The sequence below is a fragment of the Phoca vitulina genome, unplaced genomic scaffold, assembly GCF_004348235.1.
Source record: "Phoca vitulina isolate PV1807 unplaced genomic scaffold, GSC_HSeal_1.0 scaffold2, whole genome shotgun sequence".
In the NCBI taxonomy this organism is placed as follows: Eukaryota; Metazoa; Chordata; class Mammalia; order Carnivora; family Phocidae; genus Phoca; species Phoca vitulina.
Window position 1 is genome coordinate 4,497,454 of NW_022589705.1, and position 21,274 is coordinate 4,518,727.

At 48.6% G+C, this 21,274-nt stretch overlaps 1 protein-coding gene across 1 annotated transcript; it reads right to left on the minus strand.

Moving 5' to 3' along the window:
• Window positions 1-2,414: 2,414 nt before the first annotated feature.
• Window positions 2,415-14,371, minus strand: CD2 (CD2 molecule). Its single transcript, XM_032415578.1, has 5 exons — window positions 14,286-14,371; window positions 13,866-14,165; window positions 9,247-9,495; window positions 5,358-5,480; window positions 2,415-3,153 (listed from the first exon to the last, which is right to left on the minus strand). The coding sequence occupies exons 1-5, from the start codon at window positions 14,344-14,346 to the stop codon at window positions 2,855-2,857; spliced, it is 1,032 nt and encodes a 343-aa protein (XP_032271469.1). The 5' UTR covers window positions 14,347-14,371; the 3' UTR covers window positions 2,415-2,854.
• Window positions 14,372-21,274: the final 6,903 nt, after the last annotated feature.

Genomic DNA, 21,274 nt, shown 5'->3' on the forward strand with positions numbered 1-21,274 from the left:
CCCCAACTTGAATGGCTGTCGGAATCACCTAAAAACCCAGGGGCTTGGGCCCCAACCTAACCTCCTGAATCATTATTTCTTTGACAAGCTCCACAGTCTATTCTTTTTTAACATTTTTTTATTTATTTAAAGATTCTCTACATACAACATGGAGCTCGAACTCACGACCCCAAGATCAAGAGTCTCAAGCTCCTCTGACTGACCCAGACAGGGGCCCCATTTGTTTTTCAAGTTTTTTTTTTTTTAAGATTGTATTTATTTATTCGACAGAGAGAAACACAGCGAGAGAGGGAACACAAGCCAGGGGAGTGGGAGAGGGAAAAGCAGGCTCCCCCCTGAGCAGGGAGCCCGATGCGGGGCTCGATCCCAGGACCCTGGGATCATGACCTGAGCCGAAGGCAGACACTTAACGACTGAGCCACCCAGGTGCCCCTGTTTTTCAAGTTTTTTTTTATCCGCAGTCTATTCTTGTGCAGCTGACCTGATCATTTCTCAGAAAGTCTATGCTCCAGACAGGGTCAGTGGCAGGTCACCCAACACCGGACATGTGGGGTGACTGCACCACAAATCTTGAGCAAAGCCCATGTTTTCCGCCTCACAGTGGAGACTGTAGCAGGGAGGGAAAGTGTCTTACATCTGTGGATGCTACACATGTCCACTGCCCCTCTGTGACAGGGCTGTCCTCACCCATTCAGTCAAGTTTACTAGTGACATTTTCAGTACACGACACTGGGAAATAGTCATTGTCCTCAGGAAGATTTCACTGATTCTAGAAAGCATTTTTTTTTTTTTTTTTTTTTACATTTTAACATCTCAGAAATGGGATCACGCCTAAAAACTGTATCTTAGCATTTGTTATAACGCAACAAAGGGTGTTTTTTCTCTCTTACCGCATATAAAATACCACTGCCCCTTCGTATCGATGGTACCTTCAAGTTGATGAAACCCAGTAGTTGAAAAAGGAATCACATACCTGTGGACACAGGGAGACGACATGAGCCTTGCTCAGGTTGTTGCCTCTGCACAGGTGATTCTGCCCAGCGACTTCACCAACGCTACTGATTTAGCACGACTCGATTCAAATGCCTCCTCCAGGTTTCCCCAGCCCCCCCACTCCATGTAGATTCAAAGTCCTTCCTCTGGGCTCCTGTACTTGCGTCTGACCTCTACTTCCCAGGCTGTGTTTCATTTGTCTGGTTATTGGTCCTCCGCTCTGTAACCAGACTGTAAGCTGAGTGTAGGCAAAGATGCCAATGTACATCTCTACCTGGGAGAGAGTCTGGTACATAGACATTCAGCGAATGCTGAAAGACTGAACGATGAGCTGTGGAGCAATGACAGGCAATATATGTGATTGCAACCCAGGATTTCAGACGAAAGGCCGGGCTTGGGTTGGAGAGGCCAGGGAAGGCTTAATGAAGGGAATGGGAATGAGCCATGATGGCAGGATGGCTGATGGAATCCTTCAGGACTGCCGTGAGGAAGGAGAAGGGGGCAGTGCTAAGACCTTCATCTCTCCCACCAGGTAGGTCCTGGGATGACTGTTACTGGGCTGGATTTCGTGTTTGAATTTCAGGAGGCTGTGGGCGCTCATTCATCCTCATCCTTAATAATTAACTCGGGGCACTAACACAATAGACACTGGGGTTCAGAGGCAGGCACGGTTCCACCCTCAGTGAGCTCTCACAGGAAGTCCTGAGTATACAGAGACTTTGTGGTTTAGACCTCAGAGCTTCCTGCCAGATCTTGACAAGGTTTAGCAAGTGCACAAAGCCAGGAGAAGGAGGGCGGACAGGACCACAAACATGGCACCAAACATTTCAAAGCAGGTGCCTGCTCACCGCCTATTGTTTAAAACCTTAACTGAAAACTGTTTTTTTTTTTTTTTTTCCACTTCCCCCAGTATAGTAGCATGGCTGCTGGCTGGGGCTGGGGGATGATCTTTGCCGAGTGGCCATTTAAGACACTGGGGATTTGATGCCACCGAGGTGGCTCTCAGCCTGCCCTTCGGTGTTGTTTGATAGTCTCATGGCACCTCCAGGATTCACAGATTCCCTTCTTTTCAAGGATGATTCTACAGATCATTGTGACCATGTCTGAACAGTCAAGGAAGTGAGACCCAAATTCCGTTTGCTGATGCCTTTTTGTCACCGTTTGCTCATAGGGGTTTCAATTCAACAGACAAATCAGATAGCTTGTTGGGCCAGCCTTGCAGCTGAGACCTGGGGAGCATGCTCTGGTTGTTCTGGGGTGGGGGGATTTGGTGGCCCAGATGAATTGGGGTGACCAAATTTGATCCGGCTGTCACACCACCCAGCCTCTTTCTCATCCAGCAGCTTGCTGCTGGGCTTCTTTCTACAATGAGCAGACACTGGGTCAAATCAAAGCTTTTATTTCACTTCTCCCCTCCAGATGGTAGGCAAGTGTCCACCAGGCACATAAGAAACCCAAGGGTCACTCGGGCAGGTAGCCGCTTGCAGCGAGGCACGGGGGTGGTGAGACATCCCATGTCTGCACGTGATCTGAGGGGGCGGCGAGGAGAGCTCTCGAACTTTGTGCTCAGTGGCCCATCATCCCCATGCTGGCACTTGAATTGCTAGCCCTTCCTAGCATGATGAGGATTTGGGAGGAAGCCAGAGGCTCCAGGTGTTAGGGCATGTGAATGAGCTAGGAGATGCAGACATGGCCATGGCCCACATGCCCGGGAGGTGATAATCCTAACTTGCAGAACGCACTTGATGAAAGTGCAGGTGCGGACCCCCGTGGTGGAGAAACTCCACCGTGCCTTTATGGGAAAGAACAATTTCTGTCTCTTTTAGATAGAAGAAGGGGCCAACCATGTCAGGAGACAGAGTTACGAGTTTTCAGTGGCCCCATGGGGAGGCTTTGGTTGAACTCGAGGCCTAGGGAGGGGAGGACCTTTCTGCTGGTGAACTTTGGTGGCCGATGGAGGAGGAGCCTTCTTCTGTGGGTGGTGCTGGACACGGTGGCTCGGAGGTGGGGGCCGATGACAAGGGGCCTGGGGCCGATGACTAGGTGGTGGAGGAGGTTGGGACACAGCTGGATTTTGAGGAGCTGATCCTGGAACCTGGCGGGGCTTCTGGCGCCTTTCCTTGGTGGTTACTCTGCGTGTTCTTATCTCCAGCTCCTCATCTGCAATAATAAAACTTCTGAGAGTCCTCTTGGTAAGGTAGGATCAATGTAAATATTTATTGAGCGTGTACCGCCTACGTGTGAGAAAAACACATCCTCTATGCCATCTTTGGCGCCCCGAGGTAGCTGAGGGCATGCCAGGAAGCTGTGGAGAGGACTTGAGGGGCCCAAGTCCCAGCTGTGCGGCCTTGGAGAGGCCTCTCTCATCCCCTCTAAGGCAAGCTTGGGCTGCCCATTTGCCTAGCAGTCTGTTCACCCACTGTTTTGTATGTTTGTCCTTCAAACATTTCTTCCCCATCTTCTCAATTCAGTGCCACTGCCGAGTAGCGGCGACGGCTCAGACACAAGCCAGTGACAGGACAATACCTGCCCTCAAGAAGCCTGAAATCAAGGAACCCGAGGCAGGACTGCAAACCACAATGTCAGACTCTGGGAAGAACCCAGAGCCACCAGAGAGGTGCAGAGAGAGTCCCATGAGCTCTGCGGAGAGGAGGAAAGTGCGGCCAAGTGGCCAAGCCCCCGGGCTGCCTTGCACAACAAACAGGTGAACTGTGGCTCTGAGCAGCCTGCCTGGCAGAGCAGGACTGGGGGGGGGGGGGACAAGCATGCCCACCACCCCCCCATCACTGCAGCCGCTGCCCAGATGTCTGGTCCCCAGAATTCCTCCAGGCTCAGTGTCCTCCTCATCTCACCAGGGCACAGAATGGAAGGGGTCCCTCACTCTCAGGGTTGAGCGAGGCAGGGTGGACCCTGAGGGTGATGGTCTCCTTAAATTGTACAGAACTCCTTGCTTGCATCACCTAGGCCTGACTTAGCCCACTGGCCATAGGATTTGGGGGGAAATCATTTAACCTCACTGAGCTTAAATTTTCTCATCTGTATGAATATTATCTATCTCACAAGATCACTCAGGAAGTTGGATACAATAATGAATGCAAAGCATTATATTACAGAGGTTAGTCCCTGGCCCAAGTGACTGACTGCTTTGTCAACATGAGCTAATTATCATGTTGAAAGCAGCGATTGCCTTGTCACGGGCTTGGAGGACTATGTGATCTTTGACCATCAGGCAGTGGAGAAAGGGCCTTTGCAGGGGGACATGGACAGAAAACAGCCTGAGCAGGGCACAGATGTGAGGGAGCCATGGATGCCCATGGGACTAGCAAGCAATTCTGCTCCATGCAGGCAGAGGGGGCTGGAGAGATGGCGGTGGAAACATGGTGCCGCGCTGGGAGCCGTGGCCTGAAGGGGACCCAAGGTAAGAAGTCTGAAGTAAGGAAGCCAAGTCCAAGACCACCCCTGGCTGGGCAGGTTCAGCCCAGGTCCTTGTTTGTGTGGTGCTGCAGCCCACTGGCGTGGGCATCACATGCCCCCTCTAGGGAGAGACCCAGAGTGAGAAGACCCAGTGCTACTGTGAATGTCAGATTACACAGAACCTGAGGGGCCTGCTTGCCTGGCTGCATGTCTTGCTGTGGCCGGATGTGCCCCACTGGACCCACCTGCAGCGTGGGGTCCCAGCACCCCCAGAGCCCGCAGGGACACCTGATGTGCCGTTATCTGAACTCGCTGCCTTGGGAGGCCTGTGTTCCTTGAGCCAGCTCCCCACTTACAAGCACAACATTTTCATTCTTGCTGGGTTGTTGGACAGGCCTGATTTGAGGAAGAAACAGTCCCAGCACGCATACCCCCTCTGAATAACAAATTGGAAGGGCGGTATAACTCCCTGGTTTTAGATCACATGTGTCCTGCAGGTCCCTGAAATTTTACCGGTGTTTCTAGGAGCGTGGTTCTGAACACACCTTGCCTGCCTCCACCCCCCGCCCCCCCAACCTCCAGAGAGGATGAGATGTTTGTTCATGGAGATGCTATCTCGAAGCTAATCATTCTACCCACGTAGAGATGTGTGGCTCATTCAAAATATGTCCACACAGGGCTTCGACCGAGTCAGCTTCGGTGGCGCATTCCAAGGGGCCAACCAAGATTCGGCTTCTCAGCGCTCTCCTACCGTCACCACTGAGAATTTATTTTTCAAAGATCAAGCTAACCAGAGAACGGAAAACCCTGTAACCACTGGTTATAACCCTGACATTCTGAAACTCCCCATCTCCATTATTTTCCTTCCAGACTCACAGTGTCATCCCCATGAGTTGTTTCCACGGGGATTTTGCCCTGGCCTGCGGTGGGACAGAAGCGGGGGAGCTTACCATTTCTCCTCCTGTTCTGCTTTTTTCTCTTGTTGATGTAGAAAATGAGTAGTGTCATAAAGATGACGAAGATGATGCCTCCTCCGCAGATACCAACAATGAGATACAAGTCCAGACCCTTCTCTGCAAGAGGAACAGAAATGCATGGAGGTGAGGGGTCCTGGGCCGAAGGGCCATTTCATGGCTCTGGCCAAGGATTCCTGCCTCCCGCATGAAGCAGGTGAAAGAGCCTCATGGGGCTTTTCACCCTCAGAAAAGCCGAGCGCATGGAGGCGGTCAGTTGTGTCGATCTCTGAAAGCGCGGGGGTCTGGCCTAAGCCCCCCAGATGGCTGCTCTGTACCAGACATGCCAAATTCTTCAGGTGCTCGGCATTGCCCCCCGCCCTCCCCCATCCCCCCGGCCCCCCCCCCCCCCCCCCCCCCCCCCCCCCCCCGGGCCTGCCCCACAGCCCCGTCAAGGAGCATGTCATAGAAGTTTAGCTCTCGGAAGGAGTTTAGAGACAATCTAGGGTCACTTCTGGTTTCATAGGCCCAGAGAGGGAAGATGGGTTGCCTGAGGCCACAAAGTATCTGTTCCTGAGTGGTGCCTTAAGCAGCCCCTTGTCCATGTTTCTGCACTATGTATCCACCATCTCTGGCTGCCCTCCTACACCAGGTGGGGTGTTTTTGTTTTGACCAGGCGGTTTCCGAAGACTCAGGGTAAAAGTTTCACTTGTCCAGCCCGCTGGTCAGCTCCCCCTCCCAGATTTTCCCTGGCCTATGAGAGAAACTCAGACACGCAGTGAGTCAGCTTAGCAGCAGCAGTGGATTTGATCTTGAGGTCGCAGACCTTCAGTCACCGCAACGCAATGAGGATAACCACTCAGTGTTCAGAGAAATGGGTTTGAATCCAGGCTCTTCTAGGCAAGAGCTGTGTGACCTTTGGCAAGCTACTCCACCTCCCTGAGCCTGTTCCATTCGGCATAAAAAGGAGATAATGAAACTTACATCACAGGGTGGCTGTTGGAGGTCAATCAGATAATGGAAGTAAAAGTGATTTGTAAACTGTAAAACAACACACAGAGGCAAGGTCTGGCTCTTAGCAGAGCTCTGTGCACTGGTGTTTCTGGGGGCTGTGTCCCCGGGAGAGGGACTGGGCCGCCTGCCCTTGGTGAGTCAAGGGCAGTTAGAGAGGCCTCAGCTGAGGCCAGGTGTCAGGGGACTCGCGCATCTGGAGGACAAACCGGAGCTCGGCCAGCATCACAAGGAGACCCTTTTCCAGCCAAACATCCCTGGGAAGACCCTGTTACACGTGAAGCCCAGGATGAGCCCTGGGAGTAAGCCAGAGGCCCGGAAACCAAACTGAACAGATTTTCTGACAGCAACAGTCTGTTAATTCTCACTGTTTTTCCTCTCTGCCCCACTCTTGGCCTGCCAGTCACACAACCTCCCCTGCTCTGCTGACGGACGTGCTTCCATTGGAAGATTCCATGGGACCAAGAAAGCATTGGGGTCCTTGAAGGCTCTGGGGGCTGGAGCCGGGGGCTGCTGGAGTCTCTCTCGGGCTGACCTTCCCAGGGTCTGACCCAGTGGGAACAGGTCGGGGAGCAGGGGCTGAGCCTGCAGCCACTGCTAAGCTTTTGAGCCCTCACACGGGGTGGCCACACCTCTGTCTGGGGCACTCATGGAAACGGAGGCATGCCTCACACTGTCCATTCACAGGTCTGTCCAGCAGGGCCCTCTGAGGCACCTGGGGTGCTCTCGGCAGGGAACATTCCAGCTTGTCTCAGAGGCAGCTGGGGCTCCATCAAAACCACGCCCTCACCATCTCGAAATCCAAGCCTACCGCTTCCCACATGACGCCCCCATAAGTTCATGTGAGGTGGTCCTTCAGCATCCAAATCTGCTCCTCCCTCAGTGTTTTGGTTTCAAGGATATGCTCGCTTTTTGCTGAGCCAAATGGATAGTCTTTTCCTTGCCCCTCTCTGGCTTGGACCTTGAAGGTGATCCCTTTGAGGGTCTTCAAGAGCACCTGTCCCTCCCCCGCCTCCCCCCGGGTATCCTTCCCATCTTTTCAGTGGCCCTTTTCCAGACCTGCCTCAGAGGGTAAGGGATGTGAATGTTCTACCTTTGAACCTTGGCTTCTCCCGAGGCCCTTCCTGACTCCCTCCATCCCTGATGCACACGCATTTCTATACTGGTGGGATCTGGTTAGAATAAACATGAAGAACACAGTTGCCAGATAAACCACAGGAAATGCAGTTACATTTGAATTTCAGATAAACAATGAATAATTTTTAGTAGAAGTATGTCTTCCCCAGAAGGGGGAAAAGAGGTCGTGAAGTCAAGAAGGGGCAGCTTTGCTCACTGCGCCTTCGTGATGGGGGGTTGTGGAGTCATGGCTGGTAGACGGACATGAGGGTGAAGTGATGCCCGTCTAAGCGTGTGGTTGGCAGCCTCTGAGATGCCCCCCAAAAGCCCCAGCCCCCTGGTATTCCCTCCTATGCATGTGGGCTGGGCTTACTGTGTCACTTCTGAAGAACAGAATATGGCAGAAGTGATGGGATAGTACCCCTGAGACTAAGTTACAAATAGACTGTGGCGTTTGCCTCAGGCACTCACTCAGGCTCTCTCTTAGCCTGGCTGAGGGCAGCTAGTAGCCATATTGTGAGGCGGCCCAACAGGCCCCGTGAGCGAGCCCCGACGAGCAGAGCCTGGACCCAGCCCACCTGACTGTGGTCCCGGCCGGTGTCCTGACCGCAGCCGCATGTAAGAGCCGCAACCACCCAGCTAAGACGCTCCCAGACTCATGACTCACAGAAACTGCCAGCGAGTCACCGGTGTTTTAAGCCACCAACAAAGGTAATTTGTTATGCAGCGGCAGGTAACTCCTTCAACGCGTATATAAGAAAGCCTCACGTCTGACTTCATACCAGCTCAAGGGCTGTTTCCTGAGGTCACTCACCAGCCATAGTCCCTGTAGAATCTCAGGGCCTCTGGCCCAGGAACTACTTTTCTGTGTTCAGTCTCCCTTCAGAAGGGTTAAGCAGACAGAGTACCAGACGAGGAAACTGATGGATCATGGGGCTCATTCTCTTTGTGGACCAGGAGGCTGAAGCCCAGAGAGGGGAAGGAACTCTGACAAGGTAATCCCGCTGAATTTGGACAGACGCAAACTAGAAGTCCAGGCCTCTGGTTCCCAGAGCTCCCCCAACAGCAGGCTGCCTCTCCAACATTACTTCCAGGAGTCATGTGAAGCAGGAACTCTGGGGGGAGAGCTTACACGCCTGGGGTTTCAGGACTTCCTGACGCGGGGCTGTCAGCTCTATGGCAGGAGGGACATTGCCTCACAGGGTCCACCATCCTCTCTGGCCTTGAGCTCATCCTCTCTCCATGCCCCTAACTTCTGGATTTTTACCTTGGCTCCTGATAGGAGGTACCGCCCATCTCCCTTCCAGAAAGTAATCTTTTTTGTTCCCTTCTCCATTGTTAGCCTGGGAGTCACAATCCTGGTCACTGACTAGCTGAGGGACCTCAGGCAAATCAGTTGACCTCTCTGGGAAATGGGGGTTTGCATGAGATAACCTCTACAGTTCCTTCTACCTCTTCAATTGGGCAATTCTTTCTCCCAGAAGAGGATCTTTATAATTGCCCGAGGTTACCAGGCTCGAGTTACTGTGCTCCATGGAAGGACACCCACGATGGGTAACCACAGAACACCACTTTCTCTCTCCTCCAAGGATTGCCTTGGAGGTTTCCAGGAGGAAGAGGTGTGTTTTCAGTTCTCACCCTGAGCCAAGGCTGCCTCCTAGCCCCGAGACCCAGGTGCTGGAGTGAATCTCTGCCCTGGACCTGGCAGGCTGTGTTTGCGAACTAAGCCCGGCATGTCTGACCAGTGCTTGCCACACACCTGAACAATTGATGGTCATCCCTCTGTTTTGCTTACTGACTCGGTTCTTTGCCATGCAGTTGAATGACATACTCCGTTTGGTCGTCCACTTGTTTGTGACAATCGTCCGAGAAATAGTTTTAGATGCAGCATTATCTAATAGTGTATTATCTAGATACAGCATTAATTCAGGGTCCGTTCCACTCTTTATCTCACAGGTCACGTTTCTGCCGGTACAACTCCAGAATATCACAGGTAGTGAAACCGCCTCTGGAAAAAAAAAATCCAATTCATATTAGCCAATTTTCTGATTTTTAAAAAAATTATTTATTTATTTATTTGAGAGAGAGAAAGCATGAGGGGGGGAGGGTCAGAGGGAGAAGCAGACTCCCTCCTGAGCAGGGAGCCCGATGTGGGACTCGATCCTGGGACTCCAGGATCATGACCTGAGCCGAAGGCAGTCGCTTAACCAACTGAACCACCCAGGTGCCCTAATTTTCTGATTTTAATAGACATTAATAGGGGCGGAATGGAGTTAGTTTGGGACCAGGGAAAATTTCCAAGACCACTAGCTATTTTTGAAAATCTTTTATTTTATTTTATTTTTTTTGTATACAGCACATACAGCACAAATTTTTTTCTGTGAAGTTCATAGCTACATTACATGAGTAAAAAAAAAATATATATATATATCAAGAGTTTATGTGCTATTTTGTACCTTAAAATGTTTTCACATACATGATATCATTTAATCCTAACAAACAGAAGAGGTTGATGTTTTCTTGCCATTTACAGAGGACATACCCAAGACCTGAGGTTAAATGGTGGACTAAGGGCATCCACTAATAAATGACAGATCAGGGGAGGAGCCCCCTCTTCCAAGTCCAAGTTCAGTAGCATGGGTACGTCGGTTAACATGTCCTGATCCCCACAAGCCTGAGGGGGGAGCAGTGCTTCAAAGCAGCCAGGAACCCTGCCCTGGAGGCATTGTTCCATGTGTGGCCTGGGACCTTGGTCACAAACAAACCCCACCCCCACCCATCCACCAGGTCCTGGGAGCAGAGGACCGGGCATACAACTCAAGCTCTGGGGTGAGTGGGCACCAGCCCCTTTCCTCACCCAAAGCTGCTCGGCCCCTCACTGTGCTTCACTGGCCCTCATCTGTAAGAGACGGATAAGAAAGACATGCCCCACCTGTCATAATGGGGACAACCTGTGACAGGGCCCTGGGCACATCGTTAGGTACTGACGTTATTGGTGGCCGTTGTTACATTCCTAATCGTAAGCTCCCTGCCTCTCTTTTTATGACACCATAATATGCCAAGGCTGTGGCATGAAAGACAAAGCCCTTGGCTTCAGATGGGGCCAGTGGAAATCCTAACTCCACCACTTCTTAGCTAGCGTGACCTCCTCCTTTTTCTTCTCTTCTGTTCTCAATCTCACCCTTACTCTCTTTCCCCAGGTTTACCACCTTTCTCTCTCAATCTCTCTCCATTCCTTATGCAGCCAGATGGCTTCTTTTTCAATGACTCCCTCCCTCCTTGCCTCCCAGACAACGTATCTTCTCCATGAACTTTCCCATCAGATTTCATTTTTGCCCTAGTATATCCGCATGTGGAAGTTCACTTTTCTTCCCATCCCAAGACTCTGTGTGATCCAGAATGAAGAAGATGGAGGGTCTACAAGGCAACCAGTGCAGAGTTTAGGGGTCAAATCAAGGTGTTTACTTGCCTCTTCAAAATGGAAAGAATCCCTTTTTTCTATTTATAACAGTGACATCCAATCATTGTAAAAATTGATCAGATGAAGCAAAATGTTTCAAGATTAAAAATCACATGCCAGGGTGCCTGGGTGGCTCAGTCAATTAAGTGTCTGCCTTCGGCTCAGGTCATGATCTCAGGGTTCTGGGATTGAGCCCCGCATCGGGCTCCCTGCTCAGCAGGGAGCCTGCTTCTCCCTCTGCCCCTCCCCCTACTCATGTGTGCTCTCTCTCTCTCTCAAATAAATAAAATCTTAAAAAGGAATCTCATGCAATTCTACTACCCAGAGTCAATAATTATTAATATTTTTATGTATATCCTTACCAGGTGATTTCTATACATAATATCCATATAAATAATGTTTTAAAAACTAAAACTGGATCATATGATTTTGTAGTCTGCCTTATTCCTCCTTACCGATGATCTATTATGAAATTCTTTCCTTTTAAACATCGATAAATATTCATCTCTACCATCTTTTTAAATGATGTATTCTTAATTTAATGAATAAGTTTATAACTGCTGGGGACTTTGCAATCCTTTCCAGTATTTCATTAATATAAACCACACAGTGATGAGCAGGCTCTTGAAGCCATGTCTTTGGACATGCCCTCTCTGTAAGGTAGCTTCCGGAAGAGGCATTGCTGGATCAAGTGGGGGTACATCACATACATGAGAACTCCTTAGTTCTAGGTCTCTAGGATTTATTCATTCTCCACCAACACATGTTTTTAAGAGGGCTTCCAAGGCCTCTTCGGCCAGGGGAAGCAGCCCCCTCATTAAGGAGGTATGAGTACAGAGACCGAAGCTACGAGAAGCACGAAGAAACAGGGATGGGGGAGGGCGTTAGCACTGCGCAGATGGGTATTGGGTCCCAGGTCCTGCAGGGCACCTTTGTTTAGCTGTCTCATTGAATATCCCATGGAGTTATTATTACAAAGATCAGACTCAGAGCAGACAGAGAATTTGCCCAAAGCCATGTGGCAAGTAATGGGGAGCAGACCACACACTGAATTAAGATGCTGTGTGACCCTGACACACACACACACAGACACACACTCAGCCGGTGGCTGTTGTGTCACCGAAAGATCTCTGTCTTTTGGCCAAGGAATGTGGGGTTTATTTGGGGGATAAAGAAAATGTTCTAAAGTCAATTGTGTGCTAGTTGCGCAACTCTGTGAATATACCAGAAGCCGTTGAATTGTACACTTTAAGTGGATGAACTTCTGGTATGTGAATTCTATCTCAATAAAGCTGTTTGGGGGGGGAAATGTCACCATCCTTGTTCAGAGAAGCCCTGGATTTGCACCCTGACTCTGCTCCCGTCAAGCTCTGTGACTTCGGAGAAGTTGCTTCTGCGTCCCCGTAGATAATGAGAGGATAATCACAGCTAGCTCTCGGGACTGTCGGGAACCTTAAGTAAGAGCATGGAGCACAGCACCCAACACCGAGCTGGGTAGCCATTACCACTGCATGACTAGACGAGGCGCAAACGTGAGGCTCATGTTCAGAAGGGAACACCTGAGCCCATGTGGACAGGAGTCATGAGAACTGGGTTCCCAGAGCCCATAAGCAGAGCCCCCTTCCAGCTCCCTTCTCAGTCCTGCCCCATTTCTGGAATGTGCTCTCCATTCAAGGTTGCAGGGGCCTAGGGCCCAGAGAGTTGTCACTTGCAGGGAGCCGGCACATGTGGGATTGCTGAGAGCAGGGCTGGAGGTGAGCCTAGTGAGGGGGGAGGGGCCCTGCCTCCAGCGCGTTTCCTGTGTGAAGCACAGAAATACTAGTTTATTTGCCCGCGGAATCTCTGGCTTGTGCGCCTGTCTTCCTCTCCAAGCTAGCTGCTTCTTCCCCTTCTCACTTCTTATCACCCCCTCCCAAGTATCCCCAGCCTTTCAACATCAATGTCATTTCAATTTCGCTTTCTCTTCCTAGTCTCCTGCACCCAAGCCATCTTGCCCATCCTTTCTCCACCCAGGACTCTCCGCATACTCTACTTCCTCATTTTACAGGCACCCCTCATCAACTCCAGGGGCCCTCGGTTCTGTCTGCCCATTAGTGCCAGCTGGGGAGCTTTGGCACCTACTGATGCCCAGGGCCCATGCCAGGAAATTCTGATTTGACTGGTCTGGGCCGGGACCTTGGCCCCAGTAACTTTTCCTAGGGTCTCCCATTGACTCTAACATGCACCCTGAATTCAGAATCCCCAAGCAGCTCCCCACCCCCGCCCACCTACCTCAGACCGGGCTGTAGCAACAGCTCCCTGGCTCATCTTCAGGAGGCACTCCCGCCCTCCCAGGGCATTACATACATAAGACCACACCTGGTGTCTTTTCTACAGCTATAGCAAAAATTATCTTCAGCTTTTGATCACTCTGATGTTGAACAGATCTGAAACAAGGGCTGTTCATCTTTAAATTCATTACTTCCAGCCATTTCCTGCCATATAACTACTCTTTCAGGGCATCCTGGCTTGAAATGTCTCTGTGGTTGGAAGACCCACTGCTCTCCAGTTAGTCTGCCCCACACCCAGCTTGCTCCTTCATCGTCCACCTGAAATGACCACTTTTCTCTTCTGCCCACCTGTTCCTCTCCTCCTGACCTTAATCGGGGTTCTACATGCAACTGCATATCCCCATAACCACTGAAGAGAGCATTTTAGGCAAAGAGAGTTGAGGTTCTATCAGCCGTGTATTTCCCCACATGGAGACTCCATCTCTTCCACAGGACGGAGCCCTCACTGAGGTGGGAGAGATGCATTAGATCTCCTTTAGGGCTCCCCCAAGGCCGAGGTCACGCTGGGGCCATTCCATACATGCTATTCCCCAACTTGCTAAATAGCGCCCAGACTGAGATGGAAGAATTTAGGGAACCAAGACTTACCTTGAATCTTCAGTTGAAATGTTTTGTCCAATATGTTCTTTCCATTTGTAGCATATATAACCACCCTGTAGGAATCACTGTCCTCTATCTTCAGATGTTTAATTTTCAGAGCTCCGTTTGTTGATACATTGTATCTTACACCTGTGTCTTTAAGCTGGCCCATTTTGAGTCGTGCAACCTTGATTTTGCCTTTTTCCCATCGTATATCATCTATATTATCATTCATTTGAAAACCAGTAATGTTCAGGTTGAAGTCTTGACCCAGGGTACCCCAGACAACATTGTTTTCAGGGGCTGTACCTATAAAAAGCAAGACAGTTCCTGAGATCTTGAGACACACTGCCGGAGAAAGTTGGGCTATGACCTCTTTGACTCTTATGCTCATGTTAGGGTCTCCAGTGGAGACCCACACTGACTTACCTTTGGTAGAAACGATGAAAATCAGAAGGAAGCTGGCTAAGATTTGACATGCGAGGCTCATCTTTAGGGTTAGTTTCCTTGTTATGATTTGAGCTCTTCCTGCGAAAGGAACTGAAGTAAGACCAGTGGAATCCACCCTCTGAGAGCTGAACCACGTGCCTCGTTTTCACTTCTTTTACAGTTAGCATAAAACACACGTACACGCACACGCACACACACACATACACCCTCAGCAGACCAACCCTGCCGAGGGGCTCCTTTACCAAAGCAGGTGTGTTTATCATGCGTAGTGTCTTCTTATCAAATTTTAATCCTCACAACAACCTTGGGTGGGTTTTATTACCCCCATCAAAGAGAAAAGGAACCGAGAGGCTAAGTAAATCACTCCAGAGCCCCCTTTGGTTAACAAGGAGCCAAATGTCAGCATACAGCCCGCTTCTATCCATTCTGCTATGCTGCCCCGAACAGGACACATCGAAATATAGGTAAGTGTTCATAAGTGAATAGCAGCATGCAAATATTTATCCTGTGAGTACAAGTATCGGAGAATCTAGACACGTGAGAGAATTATGAAAATAGATTTTTTTTTCTCTTCCTCAACAGGTGTTTTCTAGGTTCTAAAATTCTTTGTGATTAAAAAGACAGGGGCACCTGGGTGGCTCAGTTGGTTAAGCCACTGCCTTCGGCTCAGGTCATGATCCTGGAGTCCTGTGATCGAGCCCCGCATCAGGCTCCCTGCTCAGCAGGGAGTCTGCTTCTCCCTCTGATCCTCCCCCCTCTCATGTGCTCTCTCTCATTCTCTCTCTCTCAAATAAATAAATAAATAAATAAAATCTTTAAAAAATTAAAAATAAATAAATAAAAAGACATATAAGTTGAGTCTCAACTGTAAGTGCTTGAAATCCCCAGATCTTAAGTTCAGCATACATTTTACAACTCTGTTGAAATTCAGTTAGGTAAATAAAAACTTGTTCCCAAACAAACGAAAACGCATAGAGTCTGTGGAATACTATCAAACAACCAGACTGAATCATTCAGAGCATTTACGATGGTTAATACTACAGATGGTTAAGGAAAGGAAGAGAGAAAGAAAAAAGGAGAAGTGAGGGAGGACTCAGAGGGAAAGAGGAGAGCAATTTGTGATTCAGGGAGAGAAAGAAAGTGATGTATTGGATGCACCCAGAAAAAAATGCACTGAGAAGCCAGCCAATGACAGATTTCCAAAGTAAATGTCCAGTTTTGTGCTTCCTGAGGAGAGAGTGGGTAAAAATCTTAAAAATTATGCTTGCTTTCTTTTTTTTAATTTAGGCACAAATATGGATATTATCTCTCAGCACATTGCCCAGGAAATGAAATTAAGACAGAGCACTGGATCTCAACCACTAAGTAAAGGGAAACCTACATAGAATATTTACTTCCAGATTGTGTGACAAATTCCTAATGCATATCAGCCGCAAAAATAAACTCTAGTTGCGTTAAATTCTTAAGTGCTAAAAAACAACACAGAAATATATCTTCATATCTTTGAGTATGGAAGGCCCACCTACATATGCTATATGATCCAAAAGTAATAAGGAAAAAATGGACACAATTGACCACATAAAAATGTGACATTTATTTATAGGCAAAGAAATGGACAAAATGAAAAGACATGATGGAAAATATTTGCAGTATATATGAAAAATGATTAATATCCAAGAATATAAATTATTCCTATTAAGAAAAAAGAAAACTCAGTTTTTCTATTTTTTTTTAAGATTTTATTTATTTATTTGAGATAGAGAGATTGAGAGAAAGAGTGCACGAGAGGGGAAGGGTCAGAGGGAGAAGCAGACTCCCCACTGAGCAGGGAGCCTGATGCAGGACTCGATCCTGGGACTCCAGGATCATGACCTGAACCGAAGGCAGTCACTTAACCAACTGAGGCACCCAGGCACCCAAAAACTCAGTTTTTTAAATGGGCAAAGATACAAATAAACAGTTTATAGAAGAAATGCTTAATAGAAGAAATATCAATAAACTTTTGAGAGGACATCTAATATAGCCATGAAATACCATTATCACTACCATATTGGCAAAACTAGAAAAGATAATAATTTACATTATTGGTAAGAATATAGGGAGAAACATGCACCTTCATACAATATTGAAGGGAGTATAAATCTACACCTCACGAGAGATGAAATTTGGCCATTTCTGCCAAACTTCAAAGAATATATTTTCCTTACCTAGTAATTTTAATTTGAGAAATCTATTCTACACAGATATTTGCATAAATGTGCAAAATTTCTGCTCAAGGATGTCTGTTGTAGCATTTTTTTGTAATAGAAAATTGCAAACAACTAAAATGATGGTAGACTCATATTATGAAATACTGTATAACAGTTAAAATAGAATAAAGTAGGCCAAAAAGTGACACATCACCTTATGTATTATAATTAGTGTATACATGGAAAAAAGTCTGGAAGGATTCATGCTGAACTTTTAACAGTGCTCCTCTTTCAAAACTTAGATTTCAAGGAGGCTGATTCGAAATTTGCACTTTTTACTTTACCAACTTCTGTGAAGTCAGAAATTCTGGTAACGAACACATTATTTTTGTAATGAAAAGTTTTTATTTTTTTAAATAAAAGATGCTTCAGACATGCATGTGTTTTCAAAAGTGTATGCAGGATCTGAGAAACCATTAACATATAGCTTCCCACTTGCAAGTGACCCACCCACTAGCGAGCCGTCCAACCTTGGACAGGTATGGTCTGGACCACGTGGTGGTGGCCATTGTGTAACTTTCCTCATCTTTTAAAGGCAGATCCCTCCCCTCCTTTCTCCCTTTTTTCTGATCATTTTTCCTATATTTTTGTGGAGCAAATGGACAGCGGCTTTCCATTCTTCTTTTTGAAACAATAATTTTCTCTCCCATCTCATTAATTCTTGGTAATGAGCATGGCTTCAAGGGCAAGAACCGTGAAAAAGGAAGGGATTGATGGATCTATGTAAAGTTTAAAACTTTTGTACATAAAAACCCATAAGAAACATTAAAAGACAAAGAACTAAAAGGGGCAAATGAATTGCAAGATGTATGACACAGGTTAATATCCTTAAAATTAAATTTTTTGTGTAGATGTAGAAAGAAAAGATGGACACCTTGATGTTAAAAATGGATCAAGGTCGTAAAAGAGACAATTCACAAAAGAAGAAATACAAGTGAAAAAATAAGGCCATGAAAAAGTAGTCAATCTAGTAATAAACAAAAAAAGGTACATTTTAACTTAGATTTTCATCTTTCATTTTTTAAAAATTGAAATGTACAGTGTTGATGATGGTGAAAACAGACTCCCTTGTGTATGGCCAGAAGAAATGCAGATGGGTGTAGAATTTCTGGTGGAAAATTTGCCAGTGTGATTCAGAAACAGCAAAAATATTGATATTTTGACCAAATAAGTCCACAACGATGATTTTATCTTCTGGCAGTAATGAAGGACTTACAAGCCTTGCCTGTAAGTTTGTACACTGTAGTATTTTTTTACAAGTCAAAAGTGGAAGCAGTTTAAACATGCAAGAGCAAATCATGATGTGGATAAACTGAATATGGGGGGAGAAAAGGTCACAATAAACAATATGATCCCATTTCTACTTCTCAAAAAGTGTGTTGGGTTTGTGTTTTGGAAGGCTATCCACCAGGGGTTGGTCCCTGCGTGGTGGGATCATAGCTATTGTTCTGTTGAACTTGGTTGTTGTTGCACTTCTAATATTTCTAACTTGAACAGATATTGCTTTTCAAGTGAAATTGGTTTTTACTTTGATTCTCAGTGGAACTCCTACTTAGGTAAGAGTTCCAGCACTGGGTGGGCGCAGTCCCTGTCTTCGAGGGAGAGGTTCCCGGAAAACCTGGCCGATGACTCATCCCAGTTTCTCCTTCACCATCCTCGCTGACGTCTGGGGTTTCTCTTGTTCTGTCTTCATGGACCCTTCTTCTTACCCAACTAATACTCCTGAGGAAATCGACTAAAGGGAAGGCAGTAAGAAGCAGAGCAGGAGGAGAAAGAAGAAAACATTCTCAGAGGTTGCTTTAGGACCAACTCTTATCCCTGACCAGGGACATGCCTCCGGCCCTGACCCCCACCGCCCTCACTCCGGGTCAAGGTAACACACTGCGAGATCCAGGCCGTGGTGATTCTGTGGCAGCTCACACCCAGCTGAATGTTGTCAGTTGTCAGATTTTAGAGCAGAGAGAAACTCAGGGAGGGATCGGCCTCCACATTTCAGTGGAGGGGCCTGAGCCCCGGAGGTCCAGGTCAACAGCCGAATCCCCAGCCTCTGGACACTGTCTGCTCCCTATTGAGACCTCAGGGTCACCCTGGCCTCCCTTGACTTAGGAATCATTAAGTTTGGTCCTGCCTTCCTATGAGACCTCCATCTCCTCCCTTTGGTGCTTCCCACTGGCCCCTCTTCATACCTTCCCGCAAGCTCACGTGAGAAGCATGGAAAAGGAGGCCGCGTGTTGCATTTTCTACTAAAACCCCAGGATGCCATGGCTTTAGGGGTGATCCGAAAGGCCACACCCCGAGTCTGTTGGCAGCTCGGACCTGTCCATGTCAGTTTGGTCATATCCAGACAGTCACCTCAGAACCAGCGTCCGCTTCGCAGGTACCGAGTGGGGTGTTCTCGTAAAGGTGGCCCTGAGGCATATTCATGGTGGGGAACCCCCCCCCCCCCCCGTCTCTGAGAGCTTCCTGATCCTCTGCTAGGTATTACCTCCTCCGGGGTGAAAACTGAATTTTCTTATCTTTTTGTGTCTCCCGCCCACACAGCACGGAGGACAGAACCAGCCCACGGAAACAGTTTCTGTGTGAAGTCTGGGTTCCTGAGATGAGCATCACCAGCTTGGAAGTCCCCCAGGGGGTAAGGGCTTCTGAGAGCTGGGGTACTGATGGTCGGTCGCCAACCGTGTAATCACATGATTGTAGAGAAGCGCACTCTGAGCCAAGCAGACCCAGCCCCACCACCTACCAGACACACGGATCCAAGCGTGCAGCTCGTGTCGCCGAACCTCGGTTTCCACGTTTGTAAGAGAGAACAAATGCTTCATTCTCCAGCTCATTTTGAGAGTCAAATGAGGTGACGTGTTCGGCATCCAGGGCGGTGCCTGGCCCCAAAGAGACCCTCAACAAACATCAGCTTTCTTTCCTGTTTGCCACCACGTTCCTCATAGAGGGGCCTACTTAAGTGAAGAAGCCAGGGGACAAACTCGAGAAGCTTCATCTTCAGAAATAAGCCAGGAAACGCTTGAGGTTCTCAGGGCCTCTGAATACCCGCCAGCAAGCAAGTCTGGGATTTTAGACCAGCAGGAACTAGGAAACTTGATAAGGTTTCTTAGGCATGGATTACTTGCTTCTGCTTTTGACTTTTGTAACCTTCCTCCCTCTATTTCTTCCTTGGGGTCATTTAGCTAGAAGGCCAGCAGGACCTGGGAGCTTGTGATCGAAGGAGCTATGAGGCAGGGGACACAGGGGAACAGAGCACCTCTGGGCTGCTAGGTTGGGAACACAAGCCCAGGACACAAGGAGGAGTAGAGATAATAGACTGAGGCCTCCTGCAGCTGGTGGGAGCAGCATGGAGCTGGGGCGGGGGTGGGGGTGGGGTGGTTCCAGAGCAGCTTAAGTGACCGGAAGCCCATGCAGCGCTCCAACAAACAGCAAGAGCCCAATAAATGCTGGTTGTAAGAACAACTGAACAGAGAACAGTGAAGGAAGTGTTGGTGTGATGGAATTCCAGCTGGAAGACCCCATGGGTAAGGTTTGCTTTGGAACTTTTCCCACTTGCCCGCTGTGTGAGCGCCAAAGTGTGAGTCTGGGTTCCGGTCTCAAAAGGTGAGGGGCGGGAGGCGGCATCCCTTTGCCTGCTCAACTTAGATCAAAAGGTCGTGGTGAGGGCCAGTCACTGATGAGAATCCTACACTGCACACCGGAAGGGTTTGGACAGTGCCAGAAAGGTGGGAGTGGCCATGAGAAATGCATGGGGAGACCATCCAGGGCAGGTTTCTGGGATTCAGTTCAGCCGTGGCCAGATCCCACACCGGGAGAGAGGCTAATTGCTTCAGGGTCAGCTGCAGAAAAGAGAACCATCACAGGGACACCTGGGTGGCTCAGTCGTTAAGCGTCTGCCTTCCGCTCAGGTCATGATCCCAGGGTCCTGGGATCGAGCCCCACATTGGGCTCCCTGCTCCGTGGGGAGCCTGCTTCTCCCTCTCCCACTCCCCCTGCTTGTGTTCCCTCTCTCACTGTGTCTCTCTCTGTCAAATAAATAAATAAAATCTTTAAAAAAAAAAGAGAGAGAGAGAGAGAGAACCATCACCTCAGGGCAACCCAGTAAATCCATCTCCTTCGGCAGCTTCTAGGGCTGCTCGATTTCTAAGGACCTTGAGGCAAAGTCCCTGCCTGTTTCTGCCACCCTCTGGCCAGAGTCTGAACTGCACCCTTGCTAATGTCTGCCGGCAGTTAGAACATCTAACCTTTGCCAACAGTTTATATTTGCATAGTGTTTTCAGGTTAAACGCATTTCCCCCCTCAAAAGTGACATTCTGTCGTTTTTGCAAAATATCTTTGCAGTATAAGCATTTTTGTAGATGAACAAACCAAAGCTTGGGGAAGCTAAATGAATTTCTGGGGAGACTTAGACAGGAGATGAGCCCAGAGTCTCTGACTCCAAGACCTGTGTTCTTTCTACTGTCACCAGGGTTGTGTCAGTTCGCTCCACCACTCCTCTGGCCAATCTGAGTCCGAGCGTGGTTTCTCCCGACCTCCTCTCCCACCCCTTCCCTCCACCGTGGCCCCCAACTCCCCATACCCTATCTGTATCTGAGGCTGTGCAGGGACAGGGGTGGAACAGCAGCCCCCTCCTCCCGGGGACCTCGGATGGCGGAGGGAGGAGACAGGCTCCCAGGAACCTGGGTACCCTTGAGAAGCACCACGGACTGGTTCAGGGTGAAT

What these genes read in the sequence shown, in the direction of transcription:
- CD2 (XM_032415578.1), bottom strand. Translation starts at nt 14,346, where the DNA reads ATGAGCCTCGCATGTCAAATCTTAGCCAGCTTCCTTCTGATTTTCATC. An exon ending in GATGACCATCAATTGTTCAG is followed by an intron (nt 5,481 to 9,246) that starts GTGTGTGGCAAG and finishes TTCCTCTTGCAG; the next exon opens with AGAAGGGTCTGGACTTGTAT. An exon ending in GCAGAACAGGAGGAGAAATG is followed by an intron (nt 3,154 to 5,357) that starts GTAAGCTCCCCC and finishes TTATTATTGCAG; the next exon opens with ATGAGGAGCTGGAGATAAGA.